This window comes from Stenella coeruleoalba, assembly GCF_951394435.1.
Source record: "Stenella coeruleoalba genome assembly, chromosome: 5".
NCBI lineage: Eukaryota > Metazoa > Chordata > Mammalia > Artiodactyla > Delphinidae > Stenella > Stenella coeruleoalba.
In genome coordinates, this window is record NC_137150.1 from 48,401,255 (window position 1) to 48,415,049 (window position 13,795).

At 46.3% G+C, this 13,795-nt stretch overlaps 1 protein-coding gene across 6 annotated transcripts in view; it reads right to left on the reverse strand.

Annotated features, from left to right (window-relative positions):
* The window catches only part of MECOM (MDS1 and EVI1 complex locus), a 568,251-nt gene extending 554,796 nt beyond the window's left edge, over positions 1-13,455 (reverse strand). For all 6 annotated transcript variants that reach the window (XM_079921929.1, XM_079921927.1, XM_079921928.1 and 3 more), the window contains exon 1: positions 13,207-13,455. In XM_079921929.1, the coding sequence (XP_079778055.1) occupies positions 13,207-13,243 (37 nt within the window). In that variant the 5' untranslated portion in view covers positions 13,244-13,455. The remainder of the gene's footprint in view (positions 1-13,206) is intronic.
* Between the last annotated feature and the right edge of the window lie 340 nt (positions 13,456-13,795).

Here is a 13,795-nt window from a genome sequence, read left to right on the forward strand (position 1 = left end):
ATGAAGTCCAGAACAATCCAGGAAGCTTGAAATATCAGTGATATATCACAGTGGATCTCACAAAGATGTACCTTAGCTCTGGCTTTGACCCTTGGACCTCAGTGGGTAAAGATGCCTGGAAATCTGATCTGTCCTGACAGGGTGAGGCAACCCTCCATGACCTTCCCAAAGCCCCACTGTGTCCACAGCTCAGAGGCCAGTACACTTCACCCTGAACTGTGAGCTTCCTTTAATTGTACACTTCACTTTCATTTTCCCTTAGAGTCCTGGTTTGGGGAACTTCTCTGCCCTGTTCTGAAAACGGGAAACTACTCAAATGTCATCCATAGGGGAATGGTTCAGTAAAATGTGTCACGTCCAAACAGTGGAGGATCTGCTGCCTTTAGAAGAACGGGTTAGATTGATACATAGTGACGGGGAAGGGTCAAAGGTATATGATTAAGTTTTTAAATAGAAAAAAGCAACTCGCTGTAAAAAGTTATAAATTTATATATATATATATATACACATATATATGCTAATAGATGCACCACACTAAACGGTGTATAGTAGCCATCTGCAGGCAGTGTGTGACAAAAGAGGGTAAACTACCAAGAACTTCCATTTCCTGTGTGATAATTTTTGCAGTTTTTAAATTATTAGAACAAGTATAAATTTTGTAAGCAGAAAAAATATTTCTAAAATAATGAAAAAAATATTGATAAAGACTTAAAAGACGTTATATAACAAACATAGTAGGGTACAGCAAGTCTGGTCACATGAGTGAACCATTATAATACCTATGGCTGGAATTTAGAAGTCCATGAACCACTGAAATTGCATGAAAACTTGTATGCAGATTTGTATTTTCTAGAGAGAGACCTCATACCTTTTATCACATTCTTGCAGGGGTCTGAGACCCAGAACAAGGTTAAAAACCATGATGCTTCCAGATACAAAGATAGTTGCTCAATCCCTCCATTTTTGTTATCATCTTATCATGAAACACTTTATTACTAAATTTCATAGCTCCTGCCAAAGGTAAAGTCTATAATCAGCACCAAAGTATAAAATCGTGGTTCTTCCTACTGTATGCACTCGATCTGCGGTGACCTAAATAGGAAGGAAATCTAAAAAAGAGGGGATATATGTATACATATAATTGATTCACTTTGCTGTACTGCAGAAACCAGCACAACATTGTAAAGCAACTGTACTCCAATAAAATAAATATGTAAAATAAAATTTAAAAATCGTGGTTCTTAGTCTCTTCCCGTATTTAAAGGGCCTCCTAATGCCTTAAAAGCAGTTCTAAGAGCAGGACAAAAAGTCACACCCCACTGATTAAATGTAATAATGCCATTTTCAGCCATATGCACAGACCTAGAGGTTGTCATACTGAGTGAAGTACGTCAGACAGAGAAAGAGAAATATCATGTCATATGGCTTACGGCAGAATCTTAAAAAAAATGATACAAATGAACATATTTACAGACTAGAAACAGACTCACAGACTTACAGAACGAACATATGGTTTCTGGGAGGAAGAGTGGTGGAGAGGGATTGTTAGGGAATTTGGGATTGACATGTACAGGCTGCTGTATTTAAAATGGATAACCAACAGGGAACTACTGTATAGCACAGGGAACTCTGCTCAATATTCTGTAATAACCTAACTGGGAAAAGAATTTGAAAAAGAATAAATACATGTATATGTATAACTGAATCACTTTGTTGTACACCTGAAACTAACACAACACTGTTAATCACCTATACTCCAATATAAAATAAAAAGTCACACCAGGCTGGTCTTGGGAGAAGAAAACTTCTAACAGGAACTGAAACCCTGCAATCATTCAGAGCTTGAGGACAGTTATCCAAGGCACAAATAGCCCTGTTTTCTCCACAGAGATGAGAGATTTGTAAAATGGTGGGTGGGGGAAAGGGGTGTAGGGATTCAAGGGGAGAAAGACATGGTTGCATCTGAATTAAGGGGGCCCCATTGGGTGGGTGGGATTAATTTGATCAGTTAAATAAGATTTCATGCAACATCATTTTGTCAGCCTTAAACTGAAAGAGGCTTTCATTATAAATGAACATTAAAATATGCAGCAAAATTATTGTTGCTATGATCTCTATTAGTACTGCCTGAATTAGAGTTAGAATTTATCTAAAAACTGGGCTTCTGGTGACCTTTGTGAAGCTGACTACCCCCAAGTCCCTAGGAATTACATGAGTCCACAAACTGTTTCACCACCTCTACCTCGATTCCACTGACAGTCTCCAGAACCAGGTACAGTACAGAGTTTGATAAACCTTAAGATCAAATGTGGATCAATAACAATTTGTAATTTAAGTGAGAAGCCATGGGTTATACCTGCACTGGCAAAATGAGTAGCATTTATTGGTGAAAATTAGGAATAATACTCTACTTTCCAAATGTGTTTTCCAGGGGGTTTATCACTGTCAAAATAAGCCAACTGCGGATTTAGTATGCAATTAAAGTGTCAAATATCCCAGAATGCTAGTGCTGACATTACCTGACTACGAAGGTTTTACAGGCAAAGAAATTGAAGGGGTTCACATAATCCACCAAAGGCCATCGCTAAACACCATCACCTAACTATACTGATATCTGCCATATACAAAACATAGAAACAGGCACTGTACAAAACAGAAATGGACTCTCCAGGAGTTTTACAGTTTAGCTCGAAAAAGAAGATACAGTTAGTGAAGACAAGGAATTTATAACAAAATGCCCAAATGATGATAGGTAAAAATAATTCCATACTATTGGAATGAAAAGACATAGAGAAAGCACGTCTACAGGAGGGATGAGGATGAACCTCATGAAGAAGGAAGGGTTTAAACTAAATCTTAAAGGAGTTAGATATTGATGGTCAAAGTACAGTATGGGTAGGTCTACAGAATATGGCAACATCGTGGCCAAAGGTTGGAAATGGAAACACAAGACTGGGCTGACAAGAGAGTGAGAGAAGTAAAATGATTAAACGAGTCAGGTTGAATGGACTAATTTGGATAAGGAGACAAATAAGCCTGAAAATTTTATAAAATAATAATCAACATGTTCTTAGTATATTTAAAGCACTTTAGGGCTTCCCTGGTGGCGCAGTGGTTGAGAGTCCGCCTGCCGACGCAGGGGACACGGCTTCGTGCCCCGGTCCGGGAAGATCCCACATGCCGCGGAGCGGCTGGGCCCGTGAGCCATGGCCGCTGAGGCTGCGCGTCTGGAGCCTGTGCTCCGCAACGGGAGAGGCCACAACAGTGAGAGGCACGCGTACCGCAAAAAAAAAAAAAAAAAAAAAAAAAAAAAAGCACTTTAAATGCATTAGTTCATCAAATCCTCACATGAAGTAAATATCTTCAGTCTATAATTAAGGAAACTATGGCACAGAAAAATTAACTGGCTCACCTTTATTTCACCCAGTTAGTAAATGGTGGAGTCAGGATTCAAAGCCAGGCCAATCTAACTCAGAACCTGGGCTCAGAATCCCCATCTGACTCAAGAGTGGGAGATCCTCAAAGGCCGGGCTAAAAATTCTGGGCTTCAGTATCAGGTGTAAAAATTGGGAGCTGGGTATCTCATAACCCTCGTATAATGCTTACAAGCATGGTTCATCACTACTCTACAAGCATTGCTTTATGTGATGATTTTTCCAACAATGTTAACTGAAAGTAACAAGTATTTATTGACCAGTCCCTTGACTGTAGTGCTGAGTTAGATATTATAGAGTTCTTCTTCCAGACTTTATTGGGAGAATCGGTTGTATCAGTATTCCGTCCCCATACTTGGCGCTTTTAGTCCCCAGGATTTAATTTTACCTGTTCTTCACCCACCACTTCTGCTAGAAATACAAATCATGACCATAAACACAATAATGTGTGTTTATTTTCAAATGCTCCCTGACATGTATAATCTTCCTGCAAGGAGAGCCACTCTTGTCAAATAATACATCCGTCCCTTAAAAACTGATTTCTCCATCTTAGGTTCATGTCTTAAAAGTCAGTTGGGTTCTTCAGTTACAGATGTACAGGACGTAACATCTGGACCCTCCTAGGGGGCAGGGGTGAACTCTTCCTCTGTTATACCCACAGTAGCCAAATGACTTCTTCTCCCACTGAGGAAAACCACAGAAAACTGTCTGCTAATGATTTACTGCCCAACCCCTAGCCCACAAATCAAAGAATTGGGATGAGTGAGAAATAAGGAAGAATGGCAGCCAGTGGCTATGAGATGGGGAGTGAGTGTTTCAGTTTATTTTCTTAAGCCAATTAATGATGAAGCAGCGTGGAGGGAAAGAAAGACACAACATGGCTGAGAAAGACTTTTTTTCCAGATAAATGGCCAGATATCAGATTCTGTAATAAGTACTTCCACCTATCAAAACACACACACACAGTAACTTTGGGGAGGAGGAGGAAGATATAGATCTTAAAAATACAAGGTAATATCCAGGAAGCCTTGTGGATATCGTAAAATGTTGGAACTTTGAAGGACCTTTGGAAATCATCTAATCCAGACATTGCAAAAACCAGGGTCCATGAACTATATACATGACAGACAGAGGTGTTTGGTTGGGCCTGCAGAATGTTGTTTGTTGTTGTTTAAATTGAGTCAACATTTTAAAGTAGAGAAAAATTCACAGAATAATCCAGATATGTAGCTTCTCTTAAAAATGGAAGACCTACAGGTATTTTGGTTTTTTACAATTCGAAGGCTTGTGGGAACCATGCCTCAAGCAAGCCTATCAGTGCTGTTTTTCCAACAGCATTTGCTTACTTCATGTCTCTGTGTTGCATTTGAGTAATGCTCATTGTTTTTCAAACTTTTCATATTATTACATTTGTTATGGTGATCTGTGATCAGTGATCTTTGATGTTGCTATTGTCATTGTTTTGGGGTGCCACAAACCGCACCCATGTAACACAGGGAACTTAATAAATGTGTGTTCTGGTTCACCAAAACAAAGGAAGACCTAGCGGCACTGGGAGCCCTTTCCCAAATGGCGGAAGCAAGCTGGGGCAGCTTAAGAGAAGTCTTGAAGGCCCAGCTTTCGCCACAGCCCTACCACTGCCCCTTGTTCTGGAGTACAAAGGCTGGGCGCCAAAATTTTCAATAAAAATAAGAGAGCTAGTGTGCATACCACCTTGCCTCACTCATTTGTCGTACCTGCCAACTTTGAGTTTACAAGCTCTGCTCTAGTCCAATCCTCTCATTTAGAGAAGAGCAACTCAGCTAGAGTAGTAAAGTGACTTACAAAACTCAGTGCCTTAAGAGTAAAATTTTCATACACAAGGGCTCCTGACAAACGGAGGATACGCACAACTGAATTTAGGCTGCGTACATGCACCTGGGGAGCAAAGCTGACATCTCAGTCACTTTATTCACACAGTGCCCCTTCCCTCCCCCAAAAAAGGGCAAAGGAAGATTCTCAAGCTTTCAGAATAAATGTACTGCGTAGTTTGGCTTGGTGTAGACAGTTTTGATGTGCCCAAATTTTAGATATGACGCCCATTTATCCTGAGGGTGTGATTTATGAGGGGACATACAAACTGCTTACTATATACATGCAAATACTTCTAAAACTGAGACTGCATAGAAACAGAACGGGGAGGAGGGGAGGATGTCTAAAAACTCCTCTTCAGAAAATGTAACTGATCTATCAGAAGGGAAGTGACTGAGATTTACTGAATGACAGCTTGTGACTGAGGTATGATGGGTACATTTACTCCGTTTAACCCTTACAGCAGCCCAAGAAAGTGGTACTGTAACTTTTACTTTACAAGGAAAGACCCTGGAGCTCAGAGTCATTCAATAGCTTGAAGATGACCTGGCTATTCAGTCAGGGACCACACCCAGATGCAGTCTCTGATGAGCACACGGGTAATGTTCATGACCAGGAAACGTGGCTCATTGCTGCTCACCAATTATTTGTTTCCTAAGCCTGCCCATCGCCAAAGCCCACCAAGGGCTATGTACAAAGACTTTCATAAATGTCACACTTGGAACAACCTTAACTTACAAAATCAATTCCTTTACGCAGGTTCTTGAACAGGTTAAGAAAGCTTTGGTCCTTCCTATTATACAGCCAGCGAGGCCTAGGCAGGTGTGACTGCAAGAATTAATAAAAGTCGCCTCTCTAAATAAGATTTCTCCTTTAGAATTGTTTCAAAAGTTAGTAGTCAAGGATTTAGCTGAGTACACAAGCCAAGAGCAGCACATTTGCGGATGGATAAGAATAATAACTAAAATCAAAGTAAGAAGTAACTCAAGAACGAGAGCTTTTGAAGAGTCAGGAATTTGATTAAAATTCACTTGCTTTTTTTTTCTATAATGAAACAGTTCTTTAACCACAAAACAGCTTTTATAATAATGCAGAAGAGTACGGTTCCAAGTAAAACACTCCCCCCATTTTAATCATGGCTATTATTTTTGAAAATGAAAATGGCTGAGGTCATTGTAATCTATTTTAGGGTTTGCATGGGTTGGTGGTATTTTTTTCTTGGCTTTGAGATCTCCATGTTACCAGCTAAATGTTATAGGTTTTGCTATGTGCCCTTTCAAATCCCATTCTTTTTAATAATGTTGTCCTTTATCCACATAAATTAGAGTGAATTCTACTTCCTTTCCTAACAACTCCAGATGGGGTCCACACTTTAAAGAGGACCAGAACTTGCGTTTTCTTTTTAATTAAGTGTGTACTTCTTAGAACAAGTATGTTCCCATCTGAATAAAAATGCTGTGGATGTTCAAATGCTGAGAGATTAGTAAAAACGTAGGATTCGTGTGGTCCATTTCAAAACCATACTGAAATATTAGGATAACACATGTGTATCTACCCCTTCCAACTTACAAAGGCAGACAAAGATAGATGAATAAAAATGCCCAGAAACAAAACTCCATCTGGGCAGAGTTCCACACCTGTCAATGCTTATGGAGTGCAGAAGCCTACAGATAGCCATTTAGGACACATCAGTGAAGCTCTCTGTCCTGTAGGACCCAGCAGGCAACATTATCAAATATCTAAAGACAGTACAGTTACACAGTCAAGCCTCCCTTTGGATGTGATTAATATTGCACTGACTTTCTGAACTTAGCTTGGTTTTTTAACATAATTCACTACCACATCACACAGAACAGCCCAAGATCCTCTAAATAGCACCTACTCAGCCACACGTAAGAGAATGTCTTTGCAAAACACACATGTTGTTCAGGTCTGCCTATTAAAATGCCTTACGCTCTGTTTGTTTGTTTATTTTTTTAAAAATCAACTTGCAAGGCCAATGTAATAAGATGCTGTAGCTTTTATGGAAGAGGTGAAATAATTTTAAACACAGACACACAATGAGTTTATTTATTTAGAAACTTGTTAAATAGAGTCTGGGAATTCAAATATTCAATGTTGACATTGTACAGAACTGGCCAGGAGCCAGAACCCAGTCTCCAGAGGGACCCATTGGACAAGGAATTCAGGCCTTTCTCTCCTCCCACTTGAGCTAAATAGGTAGAGGCCATTAGTTATACCCACAGCAATATCTGAACCGCACTCAAATAAGCTGCCCTAGCCAGGGCACTTCAAAGGAGGGTAAGTGTGTTTAGCTTTTTAGTGCTGAACTGGAGCAATATGTCACACTTTTGAAAGAGTTTTGTAAACAGTTTCTTCCTTATGTAGAAACGTCTCTGAAGTTTCTTGTATGGCATGTAAGCAAAGGTAATTAACAAGGATTACACTTTTTTCATTTACTGGGGGAAAAAATATAATACCCATCTGTGTGCAAACTGGGGATCTGGAAGAAGAAACATGCTGTTTCTCTCTTCCTTTCTCCCCTCTCGTGTTTTGTTCCATTTGTTTGTCTCATTTTTATCCTCTTCCTCACACTTCTTCTCACTACCCAGCCAATTTCCTTGAGAACTCCCTGGTAAACTCAGAAGGCCAGAAGAGTGGGAAGGGGAAAATCTAATTTTAGAAAGAGGACCTTGGCAAATGGAGTGGGAAGGGAACTAATGATTCATACTGGGCCACCCAGCCGAAAAGAAAAGCAGACTCCACAGATCTTTGTAGAAAGGGCCTAGAGCCTCGCTTCCAGCCCAGGAAGGGTTAACCACCTCTCCAGAAAAATGTGCCTGGCGTCCTTAAAGTGTGGCTGTCTCCTCCCGCCCCATCTCCCCACTAGCCCCTCTCTTCCCTGCCCGGTGGGCTAGGAAGGGGCCTGCCCTGCCAGGAAGAGTGAATGAGTGTGTGCCCCCCCTCCACACTTGATGTTCCTGAACCCCTGAGCTGTGAGTGTGTGTGAGGGCGCATGTGTTCCTGTGCTGTACACGGTCAATGCAAACCCGGCTCCGAGGGAAGCAGCGCGCCAGGCGTGCAGCACCTCTGAGGATGAAGAGGCAAGAAGCTTTCTGGGCTGAGCTTGGGAGCCAGGAGCCCAGCAGCTGGAGGAGGGAGGTGTGGGGAGGCCTGGGGGAGCACTGCCTCCCTGCTCTCTAGGGCCTCCCCAGCTCCACCCCCAGGCCCCATCACATCGGGTTCTGATGGGAGGGGTGGGAGGGTGTACCCAGCTCTTGGGAATAGGGTTCTGCCAGGCCCTGAGTACCTTGGGAACAGGGTAAGAGCCATTGGCCAGAAGATGACAAGTCAAGTTTCCCCACTTCAGGGCCCGCTTCCAGCAGAGGCAAAACGAAGGAGGTGTGGGGAGAGAGGAGCCTGGGCCAGGCGTGCAGAGGGCAACAAGTCGGTGCTCTCTTGCCCTCCTTTTCCCTACTTGTCCGGGGGGACGGAGCCGGGAGTCCCCAGCTGTGTGGCCTTCCTACCCCAGGCAACTTCTGCAGCCTCGGATAACCTGGCCCCAACTCGGAGAAATGAAATAAAATAAACTCCCAAACGACAAGATGTTTAAAGAAAAACTGCTTAGAATTATTACCATCAACTTTTAAAAAAGAAGAAGAAAGTAAAAATGTCATGGAATGACGCGTTCATTTCTATTCGATTAGTGTCCTACGTGTTGAATGTCTGCGGAGGAGGCCGCGCCCCGGGCAGTAAGGAGAGGACTCTGCTCAGAAAGCCTGCGAGCTGGGCTCCCCCCGCAAAAGACACAATCACGCACACTTATACACACACCGCCACGCGCATCGTCACCCAGACCTGCGACTCCTCAGCCCCTACAAATAAAAACCTGAAAAAGGAGCCTTTTATTCCAGGCTTCCTGCCCCTGTAGCTAATGAACCGTCCCCTTCCACAGTGTTGACGATGAGTGTGAGGGGGAAATGAAAAGCGTTGTTAACCTTCCCCTAAACACAGATTTTTTTTTTTTTTTTAGCGAAACACATCAAAATGCTGCAGGAAGACTGCGCTCCAAGTGCCAAATGCAATAAAGAAGTCCTAAGCCAGGGTAATGGTCAAGTAATGGCAAATTAACCGCCTTCCTAAAGGGAGCCTCTGCCTCCGTAGGGCAAACGCTTTTTCCCTCCTCAAAAGCAGTCTGAAGTAAACAAATAAAATACGTGTTTTAAACAAAGCTCTGTGTTTTCATCTGAGTTATTTTAAGGATGAAGGAAAACGCAAGCAGTTGGGCATAGGGGCAGTGGAGGCTGGAACCTGGGCTTGCGGTTCCTTTACTATCTTAGGTATTGGGCTGCTAAGGTGAGGAATTAAAGCGCGAGCGGAAGGGTCGTCATCTACCTTACCTACTTCAGAGCCTCTTTTTAAACAGAGATCAAGTGTACAAGAAACAAGTGCCCCCCCCCCCTTCTCGCCTTGCCGGGGTCTTGCTAATCGCATCGCCTTCTGGGTCTTTACGAGACTTCTGCGGGCCCGGTAGCTAAGGCGGAGGGGGGTTATTCGTTGCAACTCGTTCACTGCTGTGATTGAAACCCTGCCGGGTGTCACTTTAGGGAAGTGGGGTTCCTTCGGTGTTTCGGGCCCTAGACATGCTGGGCAGATCCAGCTTCACTTCTGTCCCATCACCAGAAGAAAACAGTTGCAACTGGCATTTCTGGCACGGCCCAGGTGCTGTCCTTGCCGCCCAAGAAAACGGCTGGGAAGCCTCACGGCGCTGCCAGAGCCTGCTTGGCTTTAGTTTTCTTTTCTTAAAGGTGGGAATAAAGGCCAAGGGCTTTAGACAGTACAAATGTCAATCTTCTTGCTTTTCCCTTCTTTATTTTTTTAATGAAATGGTTTATTCCTCCCAAATGATTTGCAACCAATTTATCGGTTTTAACTATTGTGTAAAAAAAAAAAAAAAAAAAAAAACAAGCCCTGTAAGTTGGGAAGTAGGCTGTGCATTCAGTCTGAGTTTAACTTCAGCGGGTACTTTCAGGGTCTGTGGTCCCTAGTTTGGGTTCATGGAATGCTGTACCACAGCCAAGATCGCGACAGGACTTGGCCACCAAAGAAATTTACAAAACACAAAAAGAATAACAATCTATCAAGAAAACGACTGTTTCTAAGTGATTTGATTCCATTGCAATGTTTACTTTTGCAACAAGAAAGGTGGTTTTGTTTTTTAAAGTATGCTGGTCACACTGCCTCTTCCTAACCCAGAGAAAGAAAGAAACCGGTGCAGACACAGCCACAAAGTTTTCGTTAGATTCACAGCAGGGGTAACCGACTGTCTCCGCCATGCGCTAGGAAACTCACGCACTACGCTGGGAAGGAAATAGCGCTTTAAAATACAAAAAAATCCTTAGTTTTAATATGATTTCCTTTATTACCCAGACTGCAACTGAAGAATTGCATAAAGCAGCGCTCCTGTCTGAGAAAGGGAGCCGCGGCGGCAACAGCTGGAGCAGCGAGCGAGAACCTGAGGCTTAGCAAGAAAAGTTTGTAAGAGTTCGCATCTAGTTATCAGAAAGCCGCAGCAGCATCCTTAGAAACACCAGAGACAAAATAAACGGGTCTCCCTCTGGATGAATGACAAGTATCATCAGATCGGGAACCGGGCTCGGTTTCTGGATGTTGAGTGGCCTGTGCGTGCGGGAATGTTTTAATACGGCAGCGTACAACTTGGTAATTAAAATAGTCGGAAAAGTTGCCCAAGAAATTCGAAGGGTTTTGTGTTCTGCTTTCACTTCGGCGGATACCAGGCAATGAGGCGCGCGAAGCGTTCGGCTTTCATTTCACAACTTAGGCAGCGTTGAAATCGGCTCTCCCACCCCCGTCTCGTCCCCCCAACCACACACACATACACACACACACACACACACACACACACACACACACGCACACGCCTAACCTTCAGTCGGAATTGAAGCCCCCAGGCCTCCGAGCATATGTACATTTATTCCTCCTCAGATGAAAATAAAGACATCGGCCCCATTAAACGCAAACAGGAAAAATAGAAGTTCCACTGGCGCGCTTTGACACTATCCAAGCTAAGTGAAATGAACAATATCCGAAAGAGAATTAGATGAACTGATGACCCAAAGAGCCCTATACATAGGTTGATCCCTGAGACCAGAGCGAAAGGAAACGTATTTGGGCATGAGGGAGTGCTTGGGTGAGGACTGGAAGAAGCACTGGAAAGACGCCTAGGATGACAGCATCTCGCCGGGCTAGACCGCGGACGCTTACCGCCAAAGAAACCGAGCCCGCCGAGGTGCCTCTGCCTGCCGCGCGGCTGTGGCGGGGACACCAAAGGCGGGAAGGCGCGGGGCGTACTTGGCTTTAATACGCAGGGGTGGGAGAGACTGGGGATTTCACTTGAGGGACGCATCCCACCCCACCACCCCATCTCTACTTTCTCTGGTCCACAAGCAAAACAATTAGAGTTCTGTTTTCAGCGAGGGGAAGAGCGAACGGCGGCCTTTGCTTTTCCGAGGCTGCTCCAGCCCCGCGTGCTGACACCTTGAGGAGGAGCGCTTTGGACTGCTCCAGATTGCTCCAGTTCTCGGCACCGCTGGGTACCCTTAGACTCGAGGTAGAAGCATTTGGACAAACCCAGTCCCGTCGCCTACAGTCCCGGCTGAGGCTCTAGCTTTCTCGGACAGTGTCGGCTCGGCGGGCAAGGCCGGGCAAAGTCACCCAACACTTCTGCGAGAAGAGTGGGGGATGGGCGTACCGTCGCCCCCGCCCCGAACTCAATAGCCCTTGTCCCGCGTGACGAAGGCCGCTCCACGCCGGGCAGGCAGGGGGCGCCGGGGAGGGTTAGTGACCCGAGACGTCCAGAAGTAGCGCGGGAGGCTCCGCCGTACCCTCTCCGCGGCCCAGTGTCCCTGCAGCCCGCCCCCTGGGGGTCACTCGGCGCCCAGCCAGCCTGGAGCTCGCGGGCCGGAGCGCGCCCTTTCGGCCTCCTTCTCCTCGGCGGCTGTCGCCGCTGGCTGTGCGCCCTCCACTCCTGGCTCTCCAGGCGCTCGCGGGGCCTCTTCTCTCCCCACCTGCCCGCAGCTCTGCTGAGCCGGTAGCTCGGCTCTGCCCGTGCCCTCCCCACCCCACCCCCACCAGACTACAGCCTCCACCCTCGTCTCCCCCACTCCCCACCCCAGTCCTCCCGCCTCGCCGCGCACGCCTGAGTGCACGGCCGAGCGCACAGCGCCCACTACCGCAACTGCCGCTCGGCGCAGCCCGCCAGCCCGCGCAACTTCCAGCGGCCGCCTCGTAACTTTTCCCAACTCCACCACTGATGCCCGCCGCCGCCGCCGCCGCCACTGAGGCTCCCTGCGAGCCTGCCACCCACCCCAAACCCCAGAAACAAACCCAGACGCGAAAAGCCTCCTCTCCCCAGCCCGCCCCCCACCCCATTCCCCGCTCCCCCTCCCACACCCGGGACTAGCTGGTTGGCCAGAGGCAACTCTCCTCCGCCTGGGGGGAAGGAGAGGGGAGGGGGAGACTCTCGCGTCTCCTCTCCCCCACCCCCCCCACCCCACCCCACCCCACCCCACCCCTTCCCGCTCGCTCTCGCGCTCTCTCCTCCCTCCCACCCAGGTCTTTGCTGCCCCCACCCCGCCCCCACACCGGGGTTGCCACAGCTGGTCCGTGCACGGGGTTTGAGGGCTGCCCCGGCTCCTCTGGCGCCCAAACAAGGAGCGAGAGATCGGGCGGCCGGCGCGGAGGCTGAGACCGGCAGGTTGCTGGGTCTGCTCTGCGCCTGCCCTCCGCCCGGGGCTCCGGCGCGAGAGGCAGCCCCGCGCTCCCTCCCGGAGCGCTGTAGACAGATATGCAAGATGGCAGAGGAGGGTGAAAGCCAATAGAAAAGGGATATTGCACCTACTTGTGGCCAGTTTCCTTGCCCTGCCTTTGGATCTCATGCTGTGCCCAGTCCTGCAGCCGCTGGTGTGTGGTTGGGTTTTTTTTTTCTTGGATCTTTTCCTTCTTTTGCTCTCCCTCTCGCTCCCTCCCTCTCCTCTCTCTCTCTCTCTCTCTCTCTCTCTTTCTCTCTCTCTCTCTCTCTCTCTCTCTCACACACACACACACACACACTTACACACACTCACTCTCTGTCTTTCCCTCTTTCACTCTCTCTCCCTCCCTCTCTCCCTTTCTCTCAATCCACACTCGCTATCTCTCCAGCATTGTCAGTTTGGACACCTTCGCACATGCGCGCTAGACGCCCCTCCAACATCTCAACGCCGCCAAAAAAAGTTTGGAGCGATTTATCACTTTGATTTGGAGATCTTGTCAGATGGCAATCGCCGAGGAGGCGGAGAAAGGGAGCCACGGGGAGGGCGGCGGGGGGCGGGGAGCGAGCACAGGGAGTCGGAGGGGAGCAGACACCTCGCCCAAAAAAAAAAAAAAAAAGAAATGAAAAGACTAGGGCAAATGATTGATTTCGTGTTGGAATCACCAGTAAGCTTGTATTA